The 20426-nt window shown below is 39.4% G+C and overlaps 2 protein-coding genes across 6 annotated transcripts in view; one reads left to right on the forward strand and one right to left on the reverse strand.

The window, feature by feature from the left end:
- ORC4 (origin recognition complex subunit 4) overlaps positions 1–20426 on the forward strand; it is a 445415-nt gene that overhangs the window by 140159 nt on the left and 284830 nt on the right. The gene's annotated exons all lie outside the window — the stretch shown is intronic.
- KIF5C (kinesin family member 5C) overlaps positions 1–20426 on the reverse strand; it is an 88936-nt gene that overhangs the window by 40244 nt on the left and 28266 nt on the right. For all 5 annotated transcript variants that reach the window (XM_064450962.1, XM_064450961.1, XM_064450964.1 and 2 more), the window contains exons 3-10: positions 16912–16985; positions 12374–12478; positions 9195–9243; positions 8309–8364; positions 7358–7445; positions 5176–5300; positions 2653–2757; positions 2171–2319 (exon numbers count right to left, since the gene is read on the reverse strand). In XM_064450962.1, coding sequence (XP_064307032.1) covers positions 2171–2319; positions 2653–2757; positions 5176–5300; positions 7358–7445; positions 8309–8364; positions 9195–9243; positions 12374–12478; positions 16912–16985 — 751 coding nt within the window. The remainder of the gene's footprint in view (positions 1–2170; positions 2320–2652; positions 2758–5175; positions 5301–7357; positions 7446–8308; positions 8365–9194; positions 9244–12373; positions 12479–16911; positions 16986–20426) is intronic.

Genomic DNA, 20426 nt, shown 5'->3' on the forward strand with positions numbered 1-20426 from the left:
AACTGGACTTCCTCTACACACACTTCCTGAAGTACCCAAGCATACAACTTCCCAGAGATCCTGGAGCACTGTTACACATTACTGAAGAAAAGCAAACCCCTTTTAATCTAGATTATAAAAATAAAATAATTTTTTAAAAGCTACACTACCTTTTAATCCTCTTAATCTGGACTATTATATTTTCCTGTTTACAATTCTTTTTACTTCAAACCATACCTGCAGACAGAGGGTTCAGCATAACAGCAAGCAGACTGAAACCTAACACGGCACCTACTCATCTACTTAAAATGAAATGTCCCTTCGGACGCTTTACTGCCTTGGAGCCTCGGCCAGAATGAATGAGCAGGAACTTTGGGACCGCTCTTCTGTTCTACACAGGTGCGAGACTCACACTCGTCTGAAATCACCTGCAGTCAGAAAATTGTACGTGGGGAGGTTCAAACTGTGAACTAGCAAAACATTTAAACTTTTACCATCAACAAAAACTGTACAGCTCACTATACTTCAGAGTTGTTAACGCTATTTAATCACTGCATCTTAATATTTGCATTTACTCAAATTTCCGTGACATTATAATAAACGGGATTTCAGTAGAAGCTTTTATCTTCAATAGCTTAAGCTCATGTTCATCATAAAACAGTGAATTAAAACTGCATAGCAACCCTTAAACCACTACATGTTAATGACCGCTTCCTCCTTTTATAGTCCTTATCCATAAAAACTTACTGCAGCAAGCTGTGAGGTTCCTTTCGGGAAGTTTTTCCCGCATGCTGTTATTTAAGTGAGTAGCTTATAGGAAGGACACACTATAGGAAGGGGACATCACAGTAATAGGTGCTTTCTGCAGCTCCCTGGCTTGCAGCACATGGGTCCCTCCCCACCTTCCACAAATCCCAGCAGCGGATGACAAGGACAAGTTAATACTGGTTCTGGCAATGCCAGATGGGGAGTGTGTTGCAGAACTGTCCCGCAGCCCTAACCCGCAGCAGCAGCCCTAAGCCCCAGTTGTTCCTTACGAGGGACTGCACCCAACTGCATCCGCTTGTCCTTCACTGCCCATCCTGCGTTTTTACGTACTCTTATACGAACACACTTAAGGGATCATCCCTCACTAAAATCTAAGGAAAGTTCACATTAAAGGATAAAAGTCAGGCAATGAATTAATATAAGATTGTCAGATTAATTTTTCATATGTGGTTTTACTTTCCAACATAAGATGTTCCTTAACAGTGTGGGCTTCGATGCAAAAATTATGCATGGTGGAAAACAACCCAATTTAATGACATTTAGAATAAAATAAAAATCAAAATCAGAAATATATTATATTGTACATACTGTTAAGTATATTATATTTCAAACACTCATAGCTTGCTAGTATTTTTTCCATTGTGATTTGATACAAATAAACATACACGAAACAGTGAGCAGTCATCCAAAGCATCAGAGTTCTCCTCAATTGCAGCAAAAGCAGTAATTACGTAATGAGCCTGACCTATTTTTGCAAACTTTCCAAATGTATTTCATATGGCTATTGGCAACGAACACATATGGAAAAGAAATCTTCTGTCTCAACACTTCCACATTTATTTTATCCTCGCTTGTTTCTGAGGACTTGTTCCTACATTGTTAATGTCCTTCAGTCACATAAAAAGGTCTGTGAGCTATCACAGTAATCTGTCGAGGCTGTCAGCATTACACTGTGTCCAGAGTCTTCATTTTTCTTAACGTTTAAAAAAATATTTTTTGCAACCCTAACAACAATCCCCAAGATGCCATTCAAGGAGAAGACACATCTTAAAAGCATCAAGAGCAGTATCAGATAAAGCAAAACTGAACATTTTCCACTGAGTTAGCCAACAGAAAGCTGCCCATTACCAGTCTCTTCCCCATAAAATTTCAAAGAACTACTATAACGCTTTATACTTTCTGCAGGAAAAATTATCAGAGCTTCAAAGTAGTGCAGCTGCTGGCCAACATTAACATTTTTCCGGTACCACAGGGAATAAAGTGACAGTTTTCTCAAGTTCTCCGATACTATTTCTGAACAACTCCAGAAACCACAACCTCCCTATTTTAAAATATCTGCTCATCTCGCTCCCCTCGGCACAGCTGGCTCAGAACACATGGAGGAGCCTAAGTGTCATCCAGCCTGATGCCAAGTAGGACTCACCGCTGTCCGAACATCAGGGTTGACTTGGTTTCTGCTTCGTTGAACACAGAAGGAGAACAGCATATCACGATGGTGGTTCTGCAGTTCCCACCCAGGGAATCCTGAAGTATTCGGGTCATTTTGCTGTCTCGGTATGGAACATGGGTTTTCTAATGAAAGTAAGAGACAAGAACAATTTTTTAAAATTGTCTCATAACGAGAGAGAACGTGAGTCGTCAATGACAGGCTTAATGGATTTGAAACACACAATCCTGAAGAGTAATTGTTTTGATTATGCCAAGATTGGATAACCACTCAAGTGAAATCATGCAGATTTAGTTTCTTATCTTTAGAAGAAGAGCAAAAGTGTCACTGGTTTGTGGTTGGAAAGCTAATAACTTCTTCTTTCTGAACTGAAATGTTAGCTTATTTTTTTATGTGCATGGTGAAGAAACAGATAAATAAAAAGCCATTCTTCAACAACACAAAACAGGATTACTTACAGTTCCCTCTGCCAAGGCAGATATCACATTGCCTAAAGCAGACAAAGACTTATTGATATTTTTAGCTTCATCAAGAACAGCGCCCTCCGCTCCAGTTTTGCTGACCTACCAAAGAGAGCAGGCAACAGTCAGGCTCAGCTATGAGCAAGCTTCTGTACAAATACAGCTACAGTGGCAGATAGTGCAACAGTTAAAGATGCTCTTGGAAGAAAAACAAAGCACGCTTATCCTCAGCATGAAGGAGGAGAATTTTATATGCACGTTTTTGTTAGTGGAAGCCGGTAAGACTGCTGCCTTCTTCCAGTGTAAGAGCAAGCTCATCCTTACTTTAAGGGAAAAGCTGGTGAGCCCATGCTCTCCCAAGGACACTTGGGGACCATTTCCAAGACAAGACAGTCCATACAGATAGGGAACACCACAGTATATTCTCAGGGCACGCTCAGTGGCACAGCATATGCCACCAAACGAGTATCTTGGCTTTGTGTTTTGCTTGCATGGACCAAGAATATCAGGACAGAAAAGGCATCGTCTCACTCATGCAAGGCCCACTGGCCCACAAACTGGATCCCAGAGTGGCCCAGTCAAGAAGCTTGGTGGCCTGGGACCAGCACTCCCTTAGACAGCAACACAGTTTTATAGTCTTTTTTCTTTTTTTTTTTTTTGTTTTTTTTTGGGGGGGGGTACGACGGACAGACACAGAAACGTAGCATAGAGCTGTATCTTCTCCTCTGCACTGAAACTACAGTGTCTGTACTTTCCTCTAAAAATGAATGCCACATGACATAAAAGGAAACATAATTGTATCTGTTGTGCTTTTAGCTGGGACAGAGTTAATTTTCTTCACCGTAGGGGGCACAGTGCTGTGCTTTGGGCTTAGCATGAAAACTAATGTTGATACACACTGATGGTTTAGTTGTTGCTGGGCAGTGCTTGTACTAGTCAAGGACTTTTCCAGCTTCCCATGCCGGGGGCACAAGGAGCCGGGAGGGGAGGGGGCACAGCCAAGAGAGCGGATTCAAACTGGCCAAAGGGATATTCCATATCATGTAACGCCACGCCCAGTGTGTTACTGGGAGGGGCTGGCCGGGGGAGGGGGGCAGCAATCGCGGCTCGGGGATGGGCAGCATCGGTCGGCGGGTGGTGAGTGGTTGTGTCGCTTGTGGGTTTGTTTTTTTCCGTTTTTCCGTTTTCCTTTTTATTATATTATCATTATTGTTATTATTATAATAATCCATATTATTGTCATTATTATTTTATTTTAATTATTAAACTGTTCTTATCTCAACCCACAAGTCTTTTTTCTTTGCTTTTGCTCTTCCGATTCTCTCCCCCATCCCACAAGGGTGGGGGGAGTGAGCGAGCAGCTGCGCGGTGTTTAGTTGCCAACTGGGGCTGAACCACGACAGTGTCTTTTAAGAAGACAATCTGCCAAGGAAACCCTGATTTCAGGTTTTCTGTACAGTGCCCAAATGAACATAACAAACAACAGAAATGTAGTTTTCAGAGGAGAGCAGAGCCTGACTAGGCACTCATTTTCTGAACACCACTAGGAGGTTTTAATTTCACTTCTAGTATTATATGCAATAATAGAAATTAACATGATTAATTACTCTGATGGATGGCTTCTGCATTGTAATGATGGGTTATCAACTAGTGTGTCCCAACGAGCATTCTGAAGGGTGCTCTGCCTATCAAAATCTTTCATTTAACTTCTTTTTTTCATAAAGAAATAGAAATCTATGACCACAGTGAGAGACACTGCTTCATTGTGAGTAATTATTTAATTATTCTGACATGCAGAATAGTTACCAAGGATCCAGCTGGAATAAAGGATCCATAGCACTGCAAAATTCATTTAGTTCACTTATGGTGAAGTAACTTTGAACACTACAAAAGATGTTAGAATTAGAACTGAGAAACAATGTTTTTTCCACTGCAGTACTGTTCTAGACCATTACTCTTTTAATAAACAGATACAAGTCCTTTTCTGATTAGTATTTTTCTATATTGGAAAGCAGACATAGTCACTACGATCAAGACAGACATTCAGGGAGCTTCAACAGATTTCAGCTGTATAACTGCGTTGACTGCTGTTATTTCATTGATCTAGTATGCGAAACAATTACAGAAAACATAGAAATAGTACACCTGAATATAAGGAAATTAAAATAGCAGTTTAATATGACAAATTACACAAAAATTATATTATATTAAAATACCCATAACTGAATGCGAAGCTATTTATAAGTACGCTGGTTCAAATTCACTTCATTATAAATGAAGGTATATTGCAGAGTTTTGGGTTTTGCATTTCCTACCAATAAACAGTTTTGATCTGTTCCTTTTCTCATTTCACATTAAAAAAGAAAAATAAAGACTGCCACACTAATAATAACATGAGATCAGACCTCCGTAAAACTTCTGTAACTCCACCTGGCTTAGTTTGCGCAGGCAGACATTCACAAGATCAGTTCAGTGATCCCACCAGGATAAATCAGCAGTTTAGGAAAAAGGAAAGATTACCTTCTCACTTCCAGCCAAGTCTACCAGGTAAAGCTTTCCACTGAGTTTCTTCTCAGTTTCCACATTCTCTTGTTTAATATTAATGAGGAAGATACTGTGGCTCCTAGAGCTATGTTCATTCATATCTGCAATCACATTTGACAGGTTTTGTTTAAATTACTTTAAAACCTGACAAGAAATTACATTTCATCAGAGCTAGCCTATGGCTAGCAAATTCAAAGGGATGAGCCCATCCGCTGGAGAGCCCAGACTGCTCTACAGACAGCCGTGTCTATGCCAAGAGCTGCAAATAAAGCTTCTGGACTACAGAATGAGGTCCTACTTTCCCCCAACATGAGCAAATTAACCAGATTCATGATAAAATGACAGCCTTGGGAAAAATGCTGGTTTTCTTTCTTTTTTGAAAGTTTTGTTCCCCTGAAACAATAAAATTTGACCAGAAATAGTCAAAAACAACAAAAAAAATCATAGCATAAGAATAATAAAATAACATTACACAGATATAGTAAGAAGTGAAGGTTCTGTCCTTTCATGCTTCTTCATGAGTATAGACAGCTCAGACAAAACACTGCTGTGATATAACAGACACTATTTAGACATAGAACTACAATGCAGACGCATGTTCAGCATCCTGAACAGAGGAACAATTTTGAGCTGAGCAAGAGAATTTAAAGAGAAGTAATAATAATTGCAATAAAAAGAAGCTGGGTAGGTCTCAGTGCAATTGTGTGAGGAGATCTCCCAACATTTTAGCAAAAGTTTTCATTAAAAACCCACCATTAAAATTTCAGAGTGATTTTTATTGCTTATGCCATTAAAAATCCTCCTTCACCCAGGCAGTTACAGTTTGAGCTTCCACTTATTCTGAGTTTGACTGTAACCATGGCATGCTTGAAGTTTCATGTAGTAGCAAAAAAAAAAACCCCATTAAGAATCAACAAACCACTTTCTCGCCCGTTTTCTCTATTTTCTGTTACTTTAAAATGCACTACCACCTTCCCCCATTCACACTCACAGCAATATTTATGTTTTATTGAGCTCCCTTTTCCTCCTCCATCACCAAACTCCGTTTTTTCAATAACACTTCCAAATTTGCTCCTCGCCATTTTCGTCTAGGTAAAATTCATTCTCTGTCAACTTTTGGCAGAACTTCTCTGTGCACAGGCAAATGCAACAGGCAATATCACAGCAAAAGGTGTATTTGGGTACTTTTTTTTACAGTGAATAGCAGAAACAACGGGAGGAAATGTTACTCAGAAAAAAGAATATACGTCTATTAGTATGATGAGAAAGGCATGGGAAAGCTAAAGCAATGTAATATTTACCAAAGCAAGAAGGTAGAGACATGGAAGAGAAAGAAGTTACCCAGGGCATCATAAAAATAGAAAATAAAGTAAAACAATATAAAGTAAAATAAAGCAAAATAAAATAAAATAAAGCAAAATCAAATCAAATCAAATCATTAAAACCCAATCAAACGCAAGCCCCCCCCAACCCACCCCCACCCAAAGATTTGAGTTATAAGCTGAGGTCCTGCCAAGCCCACTGCTTGGATCAGACATCTTACAGCATAAATTGGGAAACAGGGCAAAGATACCCGCTCTTTTCATCACTGTAATGCTAGTAGGCTGCACACAGCACAACGTGAACAAGTTTGGCACAGCCCGAAGTGATTATTAGGTTTTTTAATTGAGGAAGATTTGTTTGCTTTGCCATCGTTGGAACTCAATCCAAGGCACCGCTTTACCGGGATAACTTGCAAGAGAGAAACAGGCGGAGTCTGGTAATTGCTCTGCTCTGCCATTTGATCGGTGAATTGCTCCCAGTTCTTGACTTGTAGCACAAAGAAGAATGTACGTACATAATTTCAGCTATACATAATTTCAAAATATCTATATCATGTTATAATAATACATATTTTGACTTTTTACATAACAATACTATATAATGCCATATATTAAATTCAGGAGTTCTCAAGGCTCAAAGTCAATAAATGTTTCTGTAGGCAGTGAAGCAGTAAAAAGTACAGGTCTATTAATTTCAGAGCGTTATAATTTGTGCATCCCTACATCGTTCACATAAGTAACTCAAAGTACTTTGTGAACATGAAGAATCAATACACCACTAGGAAGCTACAACCACCCGCACACCATAGCCAGAAAAGCTTCCACAGAATACTTACTTGTAACGGCTACATGACGGTTGGCTTTCCCTTCATCAATGACATCCAAAACTTCTTCAGGACTAGATACAAATCGTTCTGTACAACCCTAGGAATATGCAAGTTGAAAATAGAAAAGTTTGGGAAGTGTCCTAATACTCCATATGCCATCAGGAAGAATATTTAGCACTGATGAACAAAATAATTGGAACCGCCATCAACATCCAACATGATCATTAGTGAGGCAATGGACCAAAACGTGCCTCTGTATGACCTTCAGGAGGGGTCCACAGGATAACTTGAGAGACAATTTTCTTTCACAAGATTAAAGACTCGGTCAAATCTAAACATGTAGCAGAAGAGAGTTTCTATACTTAGAACACATGGAATGATACATTCCTGTTACTAATTTGGGTTAGATTACAAAAGGAAGTCTCTGCCTTAATGCAATATTACTGAAGGAATTATTTTATCAAATTTTTTTTGCCCTCCCCAGGATGAGAATAAACAGAACAATATTATGTGTATATTATTAAGGCTCACATATGTTCATCACAAGTGTATTAATTTAAGTGAGGGCCCAGGAAGGCATAAAACAAATTCTTAACCCAACAAATCTGTTCTAAAACATTGCAAGCTGACAGCATCTATGCAACAAAATATTAAAGAACAATATTCTTCAAGGTGTTCTCTTTCATATCTGACATGAAATGGGAATATGAATACTTAAAATTTAACACCGTACTAACAAAATATAAATGTTCAAAGCCAGGAAAATAAAGCAAACATGATTCAAGCCCATTAATATTTCAGGAAACTGTCTAAATTCAGGGACCAGGACTACCTGAACATTCAGGATTCTGTACATGAGGTGAATCGTCTCAGCAAATGCACTGGGATACAAATGGAAATGTGTAAATAAATGCATATGTGAGAAAGAATGAAAAAATAAGCATCGAATTTTCCTTGTACCTTAACATACGGGACTCTGTTTTTATCTTCATGTACAGCGAGGTTTGTTTTTGACACTAGAAAAAAAGACCGAGATCATTAGGAACATTCCGTGTCAACTACAGGCACGACAGACAAATACCATGAATGTATTAAATTTGTAAATGAGAATAGTAGTCGCTCCCCACTCCTTATTAACTACCAATCTTTCTGTTACATAAAACTTGTTGCTTGTCCTGTCAATCTTGTACCTGTTTCTTTAAAGTTAACTTTATGGCACAAGAGCTTTTTTTTATTTTGTGGATTAATAAAATAAACACAGACCAAGATGGATTGTGCCAAAGCAGCAAAAATTTCAAAAGAAACTGAAGAACTCACTGGAATTCAAAAAAGCTCAGATACACGTCCCTGGCTTTGTGTTACCATTAGCATATATTTCTCTGTCTTCAGACTGATTCAAGACACACAATTCACACTTTCACCAACATACAGCACGCACATAAAGACACACAAATTGTAAAAGAGACAGATAACTCCCAACAAACTCTACTTAAGAGAAGCAAAGCAAGGAATAAGTTGAACCAAATGTACTCTAAATTTAAAACCCTCAGCAGAACACAGTTTTATTTTCAGAATCTATGTTGCCAACGAGGCTCAGACATGGCTTGAAATATGTAAAATTCTCTGTACTCATTGATTTATAATGAAGCTACGTAGCACTGCAGAGGTAGGTGCACGAAGAGTCAGATCAGATGACTTAAACTGCAAAATTCTCTTCCACAAACCCAGTCATACAGCTTAAATTTAAATCACTCGCAAAGAAAGTAACTGTTTCCCCTTAAGCGTTGATTCAAAGCACTATACCGAGCCCAACGCCACTTAGTCACATAAGAAATGCAGAACTTACCATCAAGTAGGTCCCTTATTTTGTCCAAATATATCTCAAAGTAGGAAACCTAAGTAATCATAAACATTACAGATTTAAACTTTGGCGATTTAAAAATCTCTCCACCTATATTTCCATATCTGTCCAAATAAAAAGCACCAAACTAAAAATAAAATCCACTTCCCACATACTTTGATTCACATCTTTCACGTGAAAGTATTTGTATTTTGAATGATTTACAGGTCACTGATCTTTCTCCATTTATCAATGATTCATCAGGAAAGTCTACAAAAACCTTTAGATAAATCTTACCTTCTTTATTTTTTTTGACACAAAAATATCGAACAGAATCAAATCAATTCAGCTAGTATCATATCAGTACAGCTGCATCACGAGGAGGGTAAATTTTGACAGCTCTAAGAGGCATATTGCTATTCACCAGCACAAAAGCACACAGCACGTTTAGTGGTTTAACACACAAGTTACACAAGCTTAAGCAGCGTAAATTAAATTAAACTTTTAAATGAAGTGTCGTAAAAGTTCTGTCCTGAACCAAGTCCAAAGAGGAAACTGAAAATGAGCTTTTCTGTAATAGAGAGACACAATTGTACTCAAAAAAAAAAGGGGGGGGGGGGAAGATGAATGAATGACTCTCTAAATTAAAGGATATTCGACTCACAGAAGCAAACATAAATGTGTTAGGGGGGTGATGCCTAACCTTACCCTAAATAAGCTTTATCCATTTAGCTAGAACACTAGATGGATAAATTTTAGGTATTAGTAAACTCTAGCTATCCAGTAAAGTATCATTTTCTCTCATATTAATAATAAATTTTTTTTTTTTTATACTGACAAGTTGATCTTCCTGTGTGACAACTGCTATTAAATGCAGATGTGTTTTGCTTTTGTGCATTTACTTCACCTGTGTCCCATTTAAATCCATCCTCTGGACCAGCTCATTTCAACAGTCCGGTTCTCCTAGACTTAATTCACATGTTTTCTATTACCCTATTAACACACTGCTGAGGACCAACACACACAGGAGATACCAAGTTCCCCTCCCTGTTCTAAACTGGTCTCTATTAAAGCAGAAGAGAAAAAAAATTATATTAATTTTCAACGTTGGCTTAGTTATTAAAAGAGCATGACAGTTTGGATAAATTCTGGCTCCCACTGACAGAACATGCATTTCTCTCAATGACAGCTCCTTGTATAATCACTCACTCATTCATTGCTATTTAGGCAGCTTTTCTGTTAAGATATTCATAAATGTCAACTATGATAGGAAACCACTGAAACAATTTAGTGCTGGCAGAACATGATTTATAAAGCGATAATCTTCTGCTGGGACAGGAATTTACTACATCTTGTACAAGGGGGTCCCCATCTGTGGGTACCCAAGTGCTATCACACGGAATAGCAATAGCCGTGGGAGAGCTTTACAGATGATGAAAAGAAATCAGTGTCACTCCTATGGAAGTTATGTTGACGAAAATTCACAGGTGTGACTTCTGAAGGTGCTCAATATTTTAGAATTAAAATATTATAAAATATATGTATGTAACAATCATAGAATCATTAAGGTTGGAAAAGATCTCCAAGATCATCAAGTCCGGCCGCCAGCCCAACACCCCCAAGCCTCCTAAACCACGCCCTGAAGTGCCACGTCTACTTGGGCTTTGAACGCCCCCAGGGACGGTGACTCCCCCACCTCTCTGGGCAGCCTGTGCCAGGGCCTGACCGCTCTGGCAGAGAAGAAATTGTTCCTAATATCCAATCTAAACCTCCCCTGACACAGCTTGAGGCCGTTTCCTCTCATTCATGCGGCCTCACCAGGGCCGAGCACAGGGGCCCCATCCCTGCCCGGCTCCTGCTGGCCACACCAGTGCTGACACAAGCCCGGGGGCTGGTGGCCTCCTTGGCCACCTGGGCACTGCTGGCTCATGCTCAGCCGGCTGTCAGCCAGCACCCCGAGGGCCTTCTCCGCCGGGCAGAAAATATTTATAAAATTTAATTTTAATAAAACAGTTTATTTGTACTTTGTGTGTCTGCTTCTTCTGACTGTACTTCATGAACACATCCAGAAGGAGGAACTGCTAAGAAAGCTCTCGATACAAAATGACCAAATAGTCCTTCCAGGAGATCAGGAACTGGTTCAGAGGTACTCTGTTAGACTACTGGGGAAAAAAAACCATACATATACCCTCAGAAGTGCTTCAAGGGCTTTAATACAAGCAGTACTAGGTCGTCACTCATCTCCCACTTTTAGGCACAAGAGGGACAGAGGAAGAGAGCTCCATTGTCAGAGAACATCACCTGGTCACAGCAGAAGGGACAGTGTTTTCACACTCCACCTGCACTCAGCACATAACTCTCCTGAAGTCGCCTAGGTATATTTTGTGTGTTTTGGGGGAGGGATCACACAGAAGAGTACCCATTTTTCCTGCAACCCATAGGGTAATTTTACTGATGTCCGCTTAGAAGAAAGCTGTACCCTGACCCCAACTCTGCCAGAGGGACCGATGCCCCCATGGAGACCGAGCTCCCCAGGAGACTGGATGAACAGCAGGAATTAAAGGTCACTCAAATAATTTGAGATCATATGTCTCATATCACAATAAGGGACAGGGAAAACAAATATATCAGCTGTTCAAATCAAGACATAGCCTGCCATCTTAAGGAACCCATATGTAAGATTGATAGATTAAAAATTACTTCTAAACATCCTCCTGCCTATCGCCCAAAGCCATCTTTCCTCCATCTCAAACCCACATATTGTGGAGGACTGTTTATGCCATTGAGATAGGAACAACATGTCAGTATTCTCTCAAACGTCGCACAGATCAACAGTATTTATGGTCATAGCTAGTGGGGCTGAGGTACAGTCTCTGGAGAAGCCACAGTGAAATACGTGTTTTCTTACCATGCTGGCTAGCCTCTCAGGGGTGGTGAGAGACAAAGCAATCAATGGACTAGCAAACCTGAGCCGAAAACACACTGAAAAAAAAATTCCACCGAAGGCTAGTAACTCTATTGGATTATTTCTAGCAAATACCCTCAGTAACCTAATCCTTTTTGAGTTATAAAAGGAAGAAGGGAAGAATTCTGCAGCACAACGTTACACCCTGAATGCAGGTTTTCCATCCAAGCTCAACTTCCTTCCACCAGCCCCATTACGTAACATGTCATCCCACATTTACCTTTATATGAAACTCCAGGTTTTCATCCATGGAATAGATGTGATCAAAGATGTCATGTGCAATTCTCGGAATGATTCCCATGAGCTGAGGGTCATGCAGCTTCCCCTGTGGACACAAAACCAAACCTTGGTAACTTGGAAAGCCTTGCTCAGGCACAAGAGAAAGCCTGTCCAAACATACCTTCCTCCAGTGGGCCCCTATGAACGGGGCTGCTGCCTTGGGGGGATTTGCTTGATATAAGTGCACAGAAAAGGTGGCAGAACGACTCGACATGATAGCACTCTTCACCTGACAGAGCACCTATTTTGTCAGCTCCTGCCATTTGCCAAGCATGCTGTCCTGCTGCTATTTACACTGTCACTCTTCGACCAAAGGTAGATGAATAAACACAAACAAACGTGCAAATTACTACCTGGTTGTCCCAGTCAAATCAGGTATTTGGAAACATGTCAGAAACAACAGGTATTAGAGCATTTTGTTTCTCTTTCACCACTATGCTAGAAAGCTAAGGGGAAATCTGGGTTGCGGGGATTTGGGGATTAGAGTAATATATTCTGATTTGAGCTTGCTGGGCCTATTGCCAGCAAACTGTGCCTTACAAACACTACTGTTCTCCATGTTGATTTGCACAACTACCTTCCTCTATTCTTTCAAGAACTGAATATTAACTAAAAACAAGAATTTCCCTGCTGCACAGCTCCGTTTAGTCGCATTGTTCCTTTTGAAAAAGCCAGACACGAACAGGAAAGCTAACACCATTTGAAAATTGAATAGATATATAAACTCAAAATAAAAACCTTTTCTGACCACAGCATACAGTGCATTTTTATTTCCAAATATTTTATGAGACTGCTTAAATACGCAATAACAAGTCAGTAGTTGTAAGACTCCATCAGAACATAGTGTCTAGAAACTCCAATATACCTTTTTAATATATCTTTGTCCAAGTATGACTGTCCATAGTGACACAACAAAGCATCTTACTCCACCAGTGGTAGGGATCTTTTTTTAAAATATAGTGGGTAAGCATACAATTCCAAATCATGGGAAGTCAGATTTGATCTGTAATTGCTAAAAATTATTAAACACCAAAAAATTTTTAGCAAAATAGGAAGAAAATCATACACGCATACACGTGTTTCTCGATATTACGCATGTTTGTGAATGACTAGTGGTTGACTTGGAAATTGACCTGTTTTCCAAGTTTCTCACTCTTTATTAGTATATTCAAACACAGCCTTTCCAGACATCGCTTCCTTTATGGTAAAGCTGGTGAAGGGACAGTCAACTTCTAAGCATCAACCTAGGATGAAGGAAATTTAACATGAAGGACTGACACAACCTCTCTCTCTATCTCAAAGCTTGTATTTAAAGCAGTTACTAGGTTTCTGCCCTTGAATTGCACAACTTGGGGAAAGAACGCGGGGAAGAATATAGATAAATCAGTTACATTCCTGACTTCCTTTCCTATAAAGCAGCACGCAGCTGTATCTAAACCGTGAATATTTTATTTATATTATACAAATAAGATAATCTTCTGCAGTGGAAGCAGTTAAATGCTATACCTTATCCAACATCCTATTAAGCTTCTCAGAAACTAAAAACTGCTTGTCGTATGATACATCATTTTATTTCAGACTATGAGAATGACAAAGAAGGTGATTAAATAAACTAAATCCCTGATGGAGAGGAAAACTTGTATGCATAAAACCACTTAAACCAGAGGCCAACACTTTGTTTTACCTTGCCAGCACAGCACTTGGTTCCATCACACAGTGCTGCTGTTGAGCAGAGACCGCAACACAATTTTCACACTATCCACCCCTTCTCCCTGAAGAAGTCCTTGAAAAGCTCACAGAAACCAACTGACTACCTTGTATTACTGTACAGAGAGAGTATTCCCAAAGCGGGGAAAAGAGTTTTTCCTAAACTAGAATAAACAGAGATTTACTGGTATTTCTGCCGTGCACACGAATGCAACACTATTCAGCACTGTAAGATGCACAATGCCTAAGGCAGCAGAGGCAAAGGCAGCTACAGAACAAGAAATGCTAGAGCTATGCAGTGCCCCCTTTTCTACAGTAGCTTTGATCGAGCTGGTCATTAGCTCAGCCAAAGGACAGCTTGAATTCAATGTTTTGTGGCAGAGACTTCTGTCTGCACAGAGGTGCATCAGCTTTGGAATCACCGCACTAGCTAAACCTTTCCTCTAAGAACTGCTTGGGGTCTGGGCAAGTGACAACTTACAGAAGTATTTAAACATTCTCCTAGTCTCAACAAGCCCTGTAATAACTACGCTTTACTGAGCTTTCTCTAGCTCAGAAGAGAAAGCAATCTGTAAAAGATGATTAAGTGTGATTTAAGGCAATCACCACATCTACACCTTCTTGGGCTTTCCACTATTTAAGTCAGTAGAAACTTCAGTGAAGCAAGATCACATTCACCGCTTTGCGACGAAAGAGTTAAGATCTCTAAAATGCCGTAGCATCAGCACTCTTGTGATGTATCAAAAAAAAATCATTTTTACTTTATTATCAACATGTTTTTATTAAAACATGAGATGAATGAAGCAGGTCCCACTATGATTTATGGAGACCACGGACTGGTAGAGAAGAGAAAGGTAAAGGTAGGCTATTCACTGGAAAGCTGGAATTAAAAAAAAAAAAAAAACAAAACCCAAATTAAACCACTCTTATGGATTTAGCTGTAACCAAAGAGTTTGGAGAAGTGCGCTGCTGCTGGCATGCTGACGTTGCAGTTAGTAAGCTCCCCTAAAGCACCAGGACGGAGAGTTCTCTGCTTATTAAAGCCTCTCGTTTTAATAAGAACATTAATTTCCACATTTAAACCTAGCAGGCAGGCAGGCAGGAGCTAGTGAAGTGTAACATTTGAGACAGCGCTCTTTCATTTCAGGATATTGACATTATAACTACAATCTATAGGGACCCACTATTGAAAACATTATTATAAGGTCAAAGCTTATCAATATAATCTTATGGTCAAAAATACTTAATTTTTAAGATAGTTTTGGTTATTTCCTGCTACACATGTTGCCAAATGTTTTATCTAGCCCAGCAGAAAGACCTATGTATGTCAGAAAGCCTACCCTGGCTATATCATACTACCGTGTCCTCTTTAAGCTTAACACTAACACTATGAGGCATTTCACATTTCACAGAAAATCCTCCAGAACAGCTTTACCAAGAGGATTTACTATTTCTTCAACTTCAGACTATTTTTTTCTTCCACAACATACTTTAGCAACTTTACAAGAGGATGTTACTTTAAAAGGGGGATTAAAACTGAATATAGATTTGATTCTACTTTAAATTGACAGCTTTTTCTCTATTAAAGAAGTAAAGCAGCAATTTTTCTACAGTCATTTTCTTTATCACAGCTTGTAATTCTGAATATAAATTGGCTTTAAGAGATCTTTCCCTATGCCATGTGGAAGCACCAGCTCAAGCCCTGCAGACATTTTGATTTAATTACATTCAGAGCTGGTGGATTACTCAGCCATTGTGCCATCTGTGAGGGCTGAGCTAGTGATTTCCCCCATCCTCGCAAGGACAGACTTAATTAGACGTGAGGCATCAGTTATTGCATCCTCCAGGAAAGTAGCAATTGTGGCAATCGAACAGCAATTTCACCAGGGCCTGCTGGCTCGAGAGAATATTGCTTTCCTTCTCCTTTAACCTTCAGGGTAGGTAGGTCACCTGTGTTCATCGTGTAGAAAAACCATCTGATGCTGTTAAACAGATGAAAGCTCATTTTTTCCTTTCATTTAGCAAAACTTTGCTGTAGACCTCCTGTTTAAAGTTCACAGCTGAACTGAAATGCTCCAAGACATATACACCCAGCCTGTACAGCGTTGTGATGGAACAATCCTATGCAAGGAGTAAACGCTTGAATGATCTTCCTTTTTTAGCAAGAGACTAAATGTCTTCTAATGGAACAGTTATTAAAAAAAACCACAGGAAAGAAACGACACTGTCATGCTTCATGTAGCAGAAATATGAACAGACTTAGGACTTCAGCCACTGGAATTTGGTGTAATTTGGTATTCTCCTCCAGTGCAACAATTCTCAAATCCATCCATCTGTGCTGCAGGAACGGTATTCCCAGAAGGGGAGTGCAAATGAGAAAACCAATAACCAAGGCACAAATTTTCATAATCCTGCATGCAAGGGAACCCTACAGACCCTTATTACTGTTTTCATTTGTGGATTAACAAATTTCCCTCAAATCTTTTAAAATATACACATACCTAAACTGTTATGACAAACATGGAGAAACTATACTTGAGGTTTTTCACTCACCATGTTAGTTTAGCCAGATATCTGTAGATATCTGTGTCTTGAAAAAGACACCACATTGAAAGAAAGACTACAGCTTAAAAGGCAGTAGAAGCTAAACATACCCAGATCTCCTTTTATATGTCACTCACAGCTGAGTGCTCCAGATAGCTGGCTTGTTCAGGTAATTGGTACATATAATTCCACTGCTGCTACTGAACTGATTTAATTTTGCCACCGTACCTCCATAGTATGTGTCTTGCCTGACGATGTCTGTCCATAAGCAAAGATTGTGCCATTGTAGCCTTCAAGAACATCTGCAAGAAGAAAATCAATTAAAACTCATATTGGCATCTTAAAGCTAGATTATCAGCATTTCGTGAGTCTTTTACAATGCTGAAGCTCATTTAGGAAATAATCTGTGCAATAAAGAATGGGAAAAATGCGACATAACTAGCTACCTTTAGGCCAAAAAAAATTTCATAATAAAATCTAAATTAGAGAAACCTGGCAGGGCAGAAAGTTTCCTGTCCATGGCCACTTCCAAATGCAACTCCTGCTTTTAGAGTCGGCCTTCTCTGCTTCTGAAATATTTGTACATTTCCCACCCTCTGTAGGCTACCAGGAGGAAAAAAATGTGTGTATATGTATGTACACATATTTATAATAAATATACACACACATCTATATTATATATTATTGCATATAACATCATCTTATTACATAAACACACACACATATAATCTACTTATGTATGTATGTAGATGACCCAGCTAGGTAGGAGAATTCAACAGGGTATGTTAGAAAAATATAAAAAGCATGAAGAAGAAACAAGTGTGAAAAACATTGAGATAACCACCACAGAAAGATGATGTCAAAGAAAAGAAATGGATAAAAAGAAAGGCAACGAGATCTTTTTCCAAGACAACCACGACACAGACCCACATTTCCAGCAATACTGAATAAGGATGAAATTGGAATGAAGCCATTTAAAAATATCTATTATACTTAAATGCAGAGTGTAACTGTTTAAGCTGTGGCGGAACTATTTTGGGGAGCTGAAGAGGACAGACATGCCAGAGGCTGTATAGACCTCCACAGAGTATTGCTGGGTAAATTTTTCAAATCTTGAAATCCAGGAGAATGACAAAGTTAGAGACTATAATTACTATTATTCTGGTATTAATATTTTGTATCAATTTAGCATCCTCGTCTGTTCATAAGAACAGAGACACTGCTTATTCTTGCTTTAAGGAAACAAAGTTTAAAATAAGGAATTATAAATAATGATTGTATAGATAAAAAACCAGATGTCCAGCTGTAGATGCAGTGCTATCCTGAGTTCATGCCTTCGACCCAGAATTTCACCCCTTCATAAAGGCTTCAAGATAGGGCCAAATTTCATGTTATTGGTATTTCAGAACATTCATTCACCAGTTCTTTTCTGAAGGGAACATCTCATTGATTTTCAGTTCAACACAGAATGAACTTGAGTGGAAGGGAAAGGCTACAACAACAGTAGTTTGAACGCAGGAGAAAACAGCTGTCGAGCCACGCTGCTGGCCATCGGCTGCACCACGGTCAAAGCCCATTCGTTTGAACTTTCATGGGGGCAATTTTTTTTCCAATAAAATCCCAATGTATACTCATCAATGTCTTTGGAAGGCATTAACGTCTTAACAACAGAAAATTAGCTGCTTAGCCATTTCCTGAAGGTTGTTGATGATTAAACTTTAAACCAAATTCTGCTAGGAGCTCCACTCGACGCACAGCAAGGGGTCTAACTCGGGTGAACCAGCAGAAGCACAGAGCACGGGGCCAAGGAGGTAGAGAGACAGAGATGCAGCCAGGGATCGGCAGCTTAAGGGCGGTGGCAGCAGCTCACAGGAGATAGGAGTTATATCTTGTTTTTTAATATAAAATATTATTTACTTTTTAAAAGTTCATCAGATTAATACAGATTAATTTCAAAAGAGGCTATAGGAAAGGCAACGCTCAATGCAACTGTATTTGAAATATTTTAAATAAAAAGCTTACTTGACACTTTTCTTAAACACACACACATCTAAGCACAACAGGGAGGCAGTCATGTGTAACTTTCAAGACTAGATCCAGTTGTAAGTACGCCACATCTATTGTGTATAGTAGGTTCCATCTTTGTTAGCCAGCAAGGAAAGAAAATCTAGCTAGAAGTTAGAAAAGGAAGAAGGTTTGGTTTTCTCTTTAGATGAAAGCCAACTCATATTTGGAAGGTGCACAGAACCAGAATTTCAAGGTGTTTAGGCATCAAAAAATATAAATAGTTGTCCTAAGAGGAAGTCAGAAATCCTCAAGCAAACATGTGCAACTCCTTTTTGTTTCTAAAATACCACCTAGTGTGCGAATACCTTTTAAATTCCACCCCAGGAGAGTTAAGCACAATCTAAGGGTTCACTATTACCATTTCCAATTTTTGCCAAACTTGGTTAAAGTTTAAGGGAAAAATAGGTTGAATTAAAACCAAAATATTATCTTGTTATCTCCAGGTGAATGGAAGGTACGGTGTCAGCTCTGTACTGGCACACAGCCTAGGGGGGAAAAAATCTGATTAATCAACTGTTATGTAAGGAAATTGCTCAGAATTTGCATCAATGTATACTAAGATACATCACTGCTGGAGGAAGCATAGATAAGTAATTTACCTTCCCAATCAGCAAAAAATACCTTATTCTATTAAAAAAAATAGGCTTTTGCGTCACCTACAATTTTAAAAAGTCAGTGGTCTCTGTGGTAGAAGAGGTTATTTTTGTCAGAAGGCTTTCCACCTTGGGACAGTTAATATACCATCTGTCAACTGGATAAAGAGAGAAGGCGGTTGCTGATAGAAACAGCCTGCACAAAACTTAAGCGGGGGGGAGAGAGATGAACAAAGTGACTGAACAAAGATCAGTTGGGATTTTTATGTAACTCGTAACAAACAAAATAAGACCAAGCACTTTTCCCAGTTCCTGGTCCAACCCTCTCCACAATGATTTTCCGTTTGATTTGCCCTCCGCACAGAAGCCAGCTACGCGACTCAGCCACTCCACTGCTGCCAGATGGCCTTTTTCCTGGATAGGACCAGTAGCAACAGGCTAAAAGTACAGCCCTTGTGCTGCCACAACACAGACTCGCTCAGGTTAGGGACCCAGAAAGTCCTTCCAGCAACACCCGAGTGCCCAGCAGAGCTCTGCAACAAATGGCCACAGGTGGCTGTGGACTGGACACCTTTCGAATGGACAACCCACAAGTACAGAAGTCTTAATGGCAAGCAGGAAGACAAAATGGCTTTACAGAAGTCCTTCCAGCCTCATTTCTATGACCAAATTTTTAGCTCTATACTTTTTTTTTTCCACCTCTAAACTTCATATTTCTGCGACTCAGCATTTGAGCCCCGCATTTGTAACCAGAATAGAAAGCCCATAAACCACGCAATGAGATCAACCCCACCACCCAAAAAATCATTAAAGCAATTTTCTCCTCCTCACAGGACACACAAAGGTGCAGATGTTCACATGTGCACTAACACGCTGACAGCTCTGGTGCTCAGCAATAGCTTGGGCCATTATATGTTCCCGCCTCAGTGTAATTGTAGGAAAGATGTAAAATCAAGATACAGAAACCCATCTGTGTAGATTGAGAAGATAAAGCTGTCTCCTGGCACTAGAGAGCAATGGGAAACAAAGCAAAAGTGGTGGCAATCACACACTATTGTTCCCTTTCAGATTTAGTGATATTTC

The sequence above is a fragment of the Phalacrocorax carbo genome, chromosome 5 (genome assembly GCF_963921805.1).
Source record: "Phalacrocorax carbo chromosome 5, bPhaCar2.1, whole genome shotgun sequence".
Lineage (NCBI taxonomy): Eukaryota > Metazoa > Chordata > Aves > Suliformes > Phalacrocoracidae > Phalacrocorax > Phalacrocorax carbo.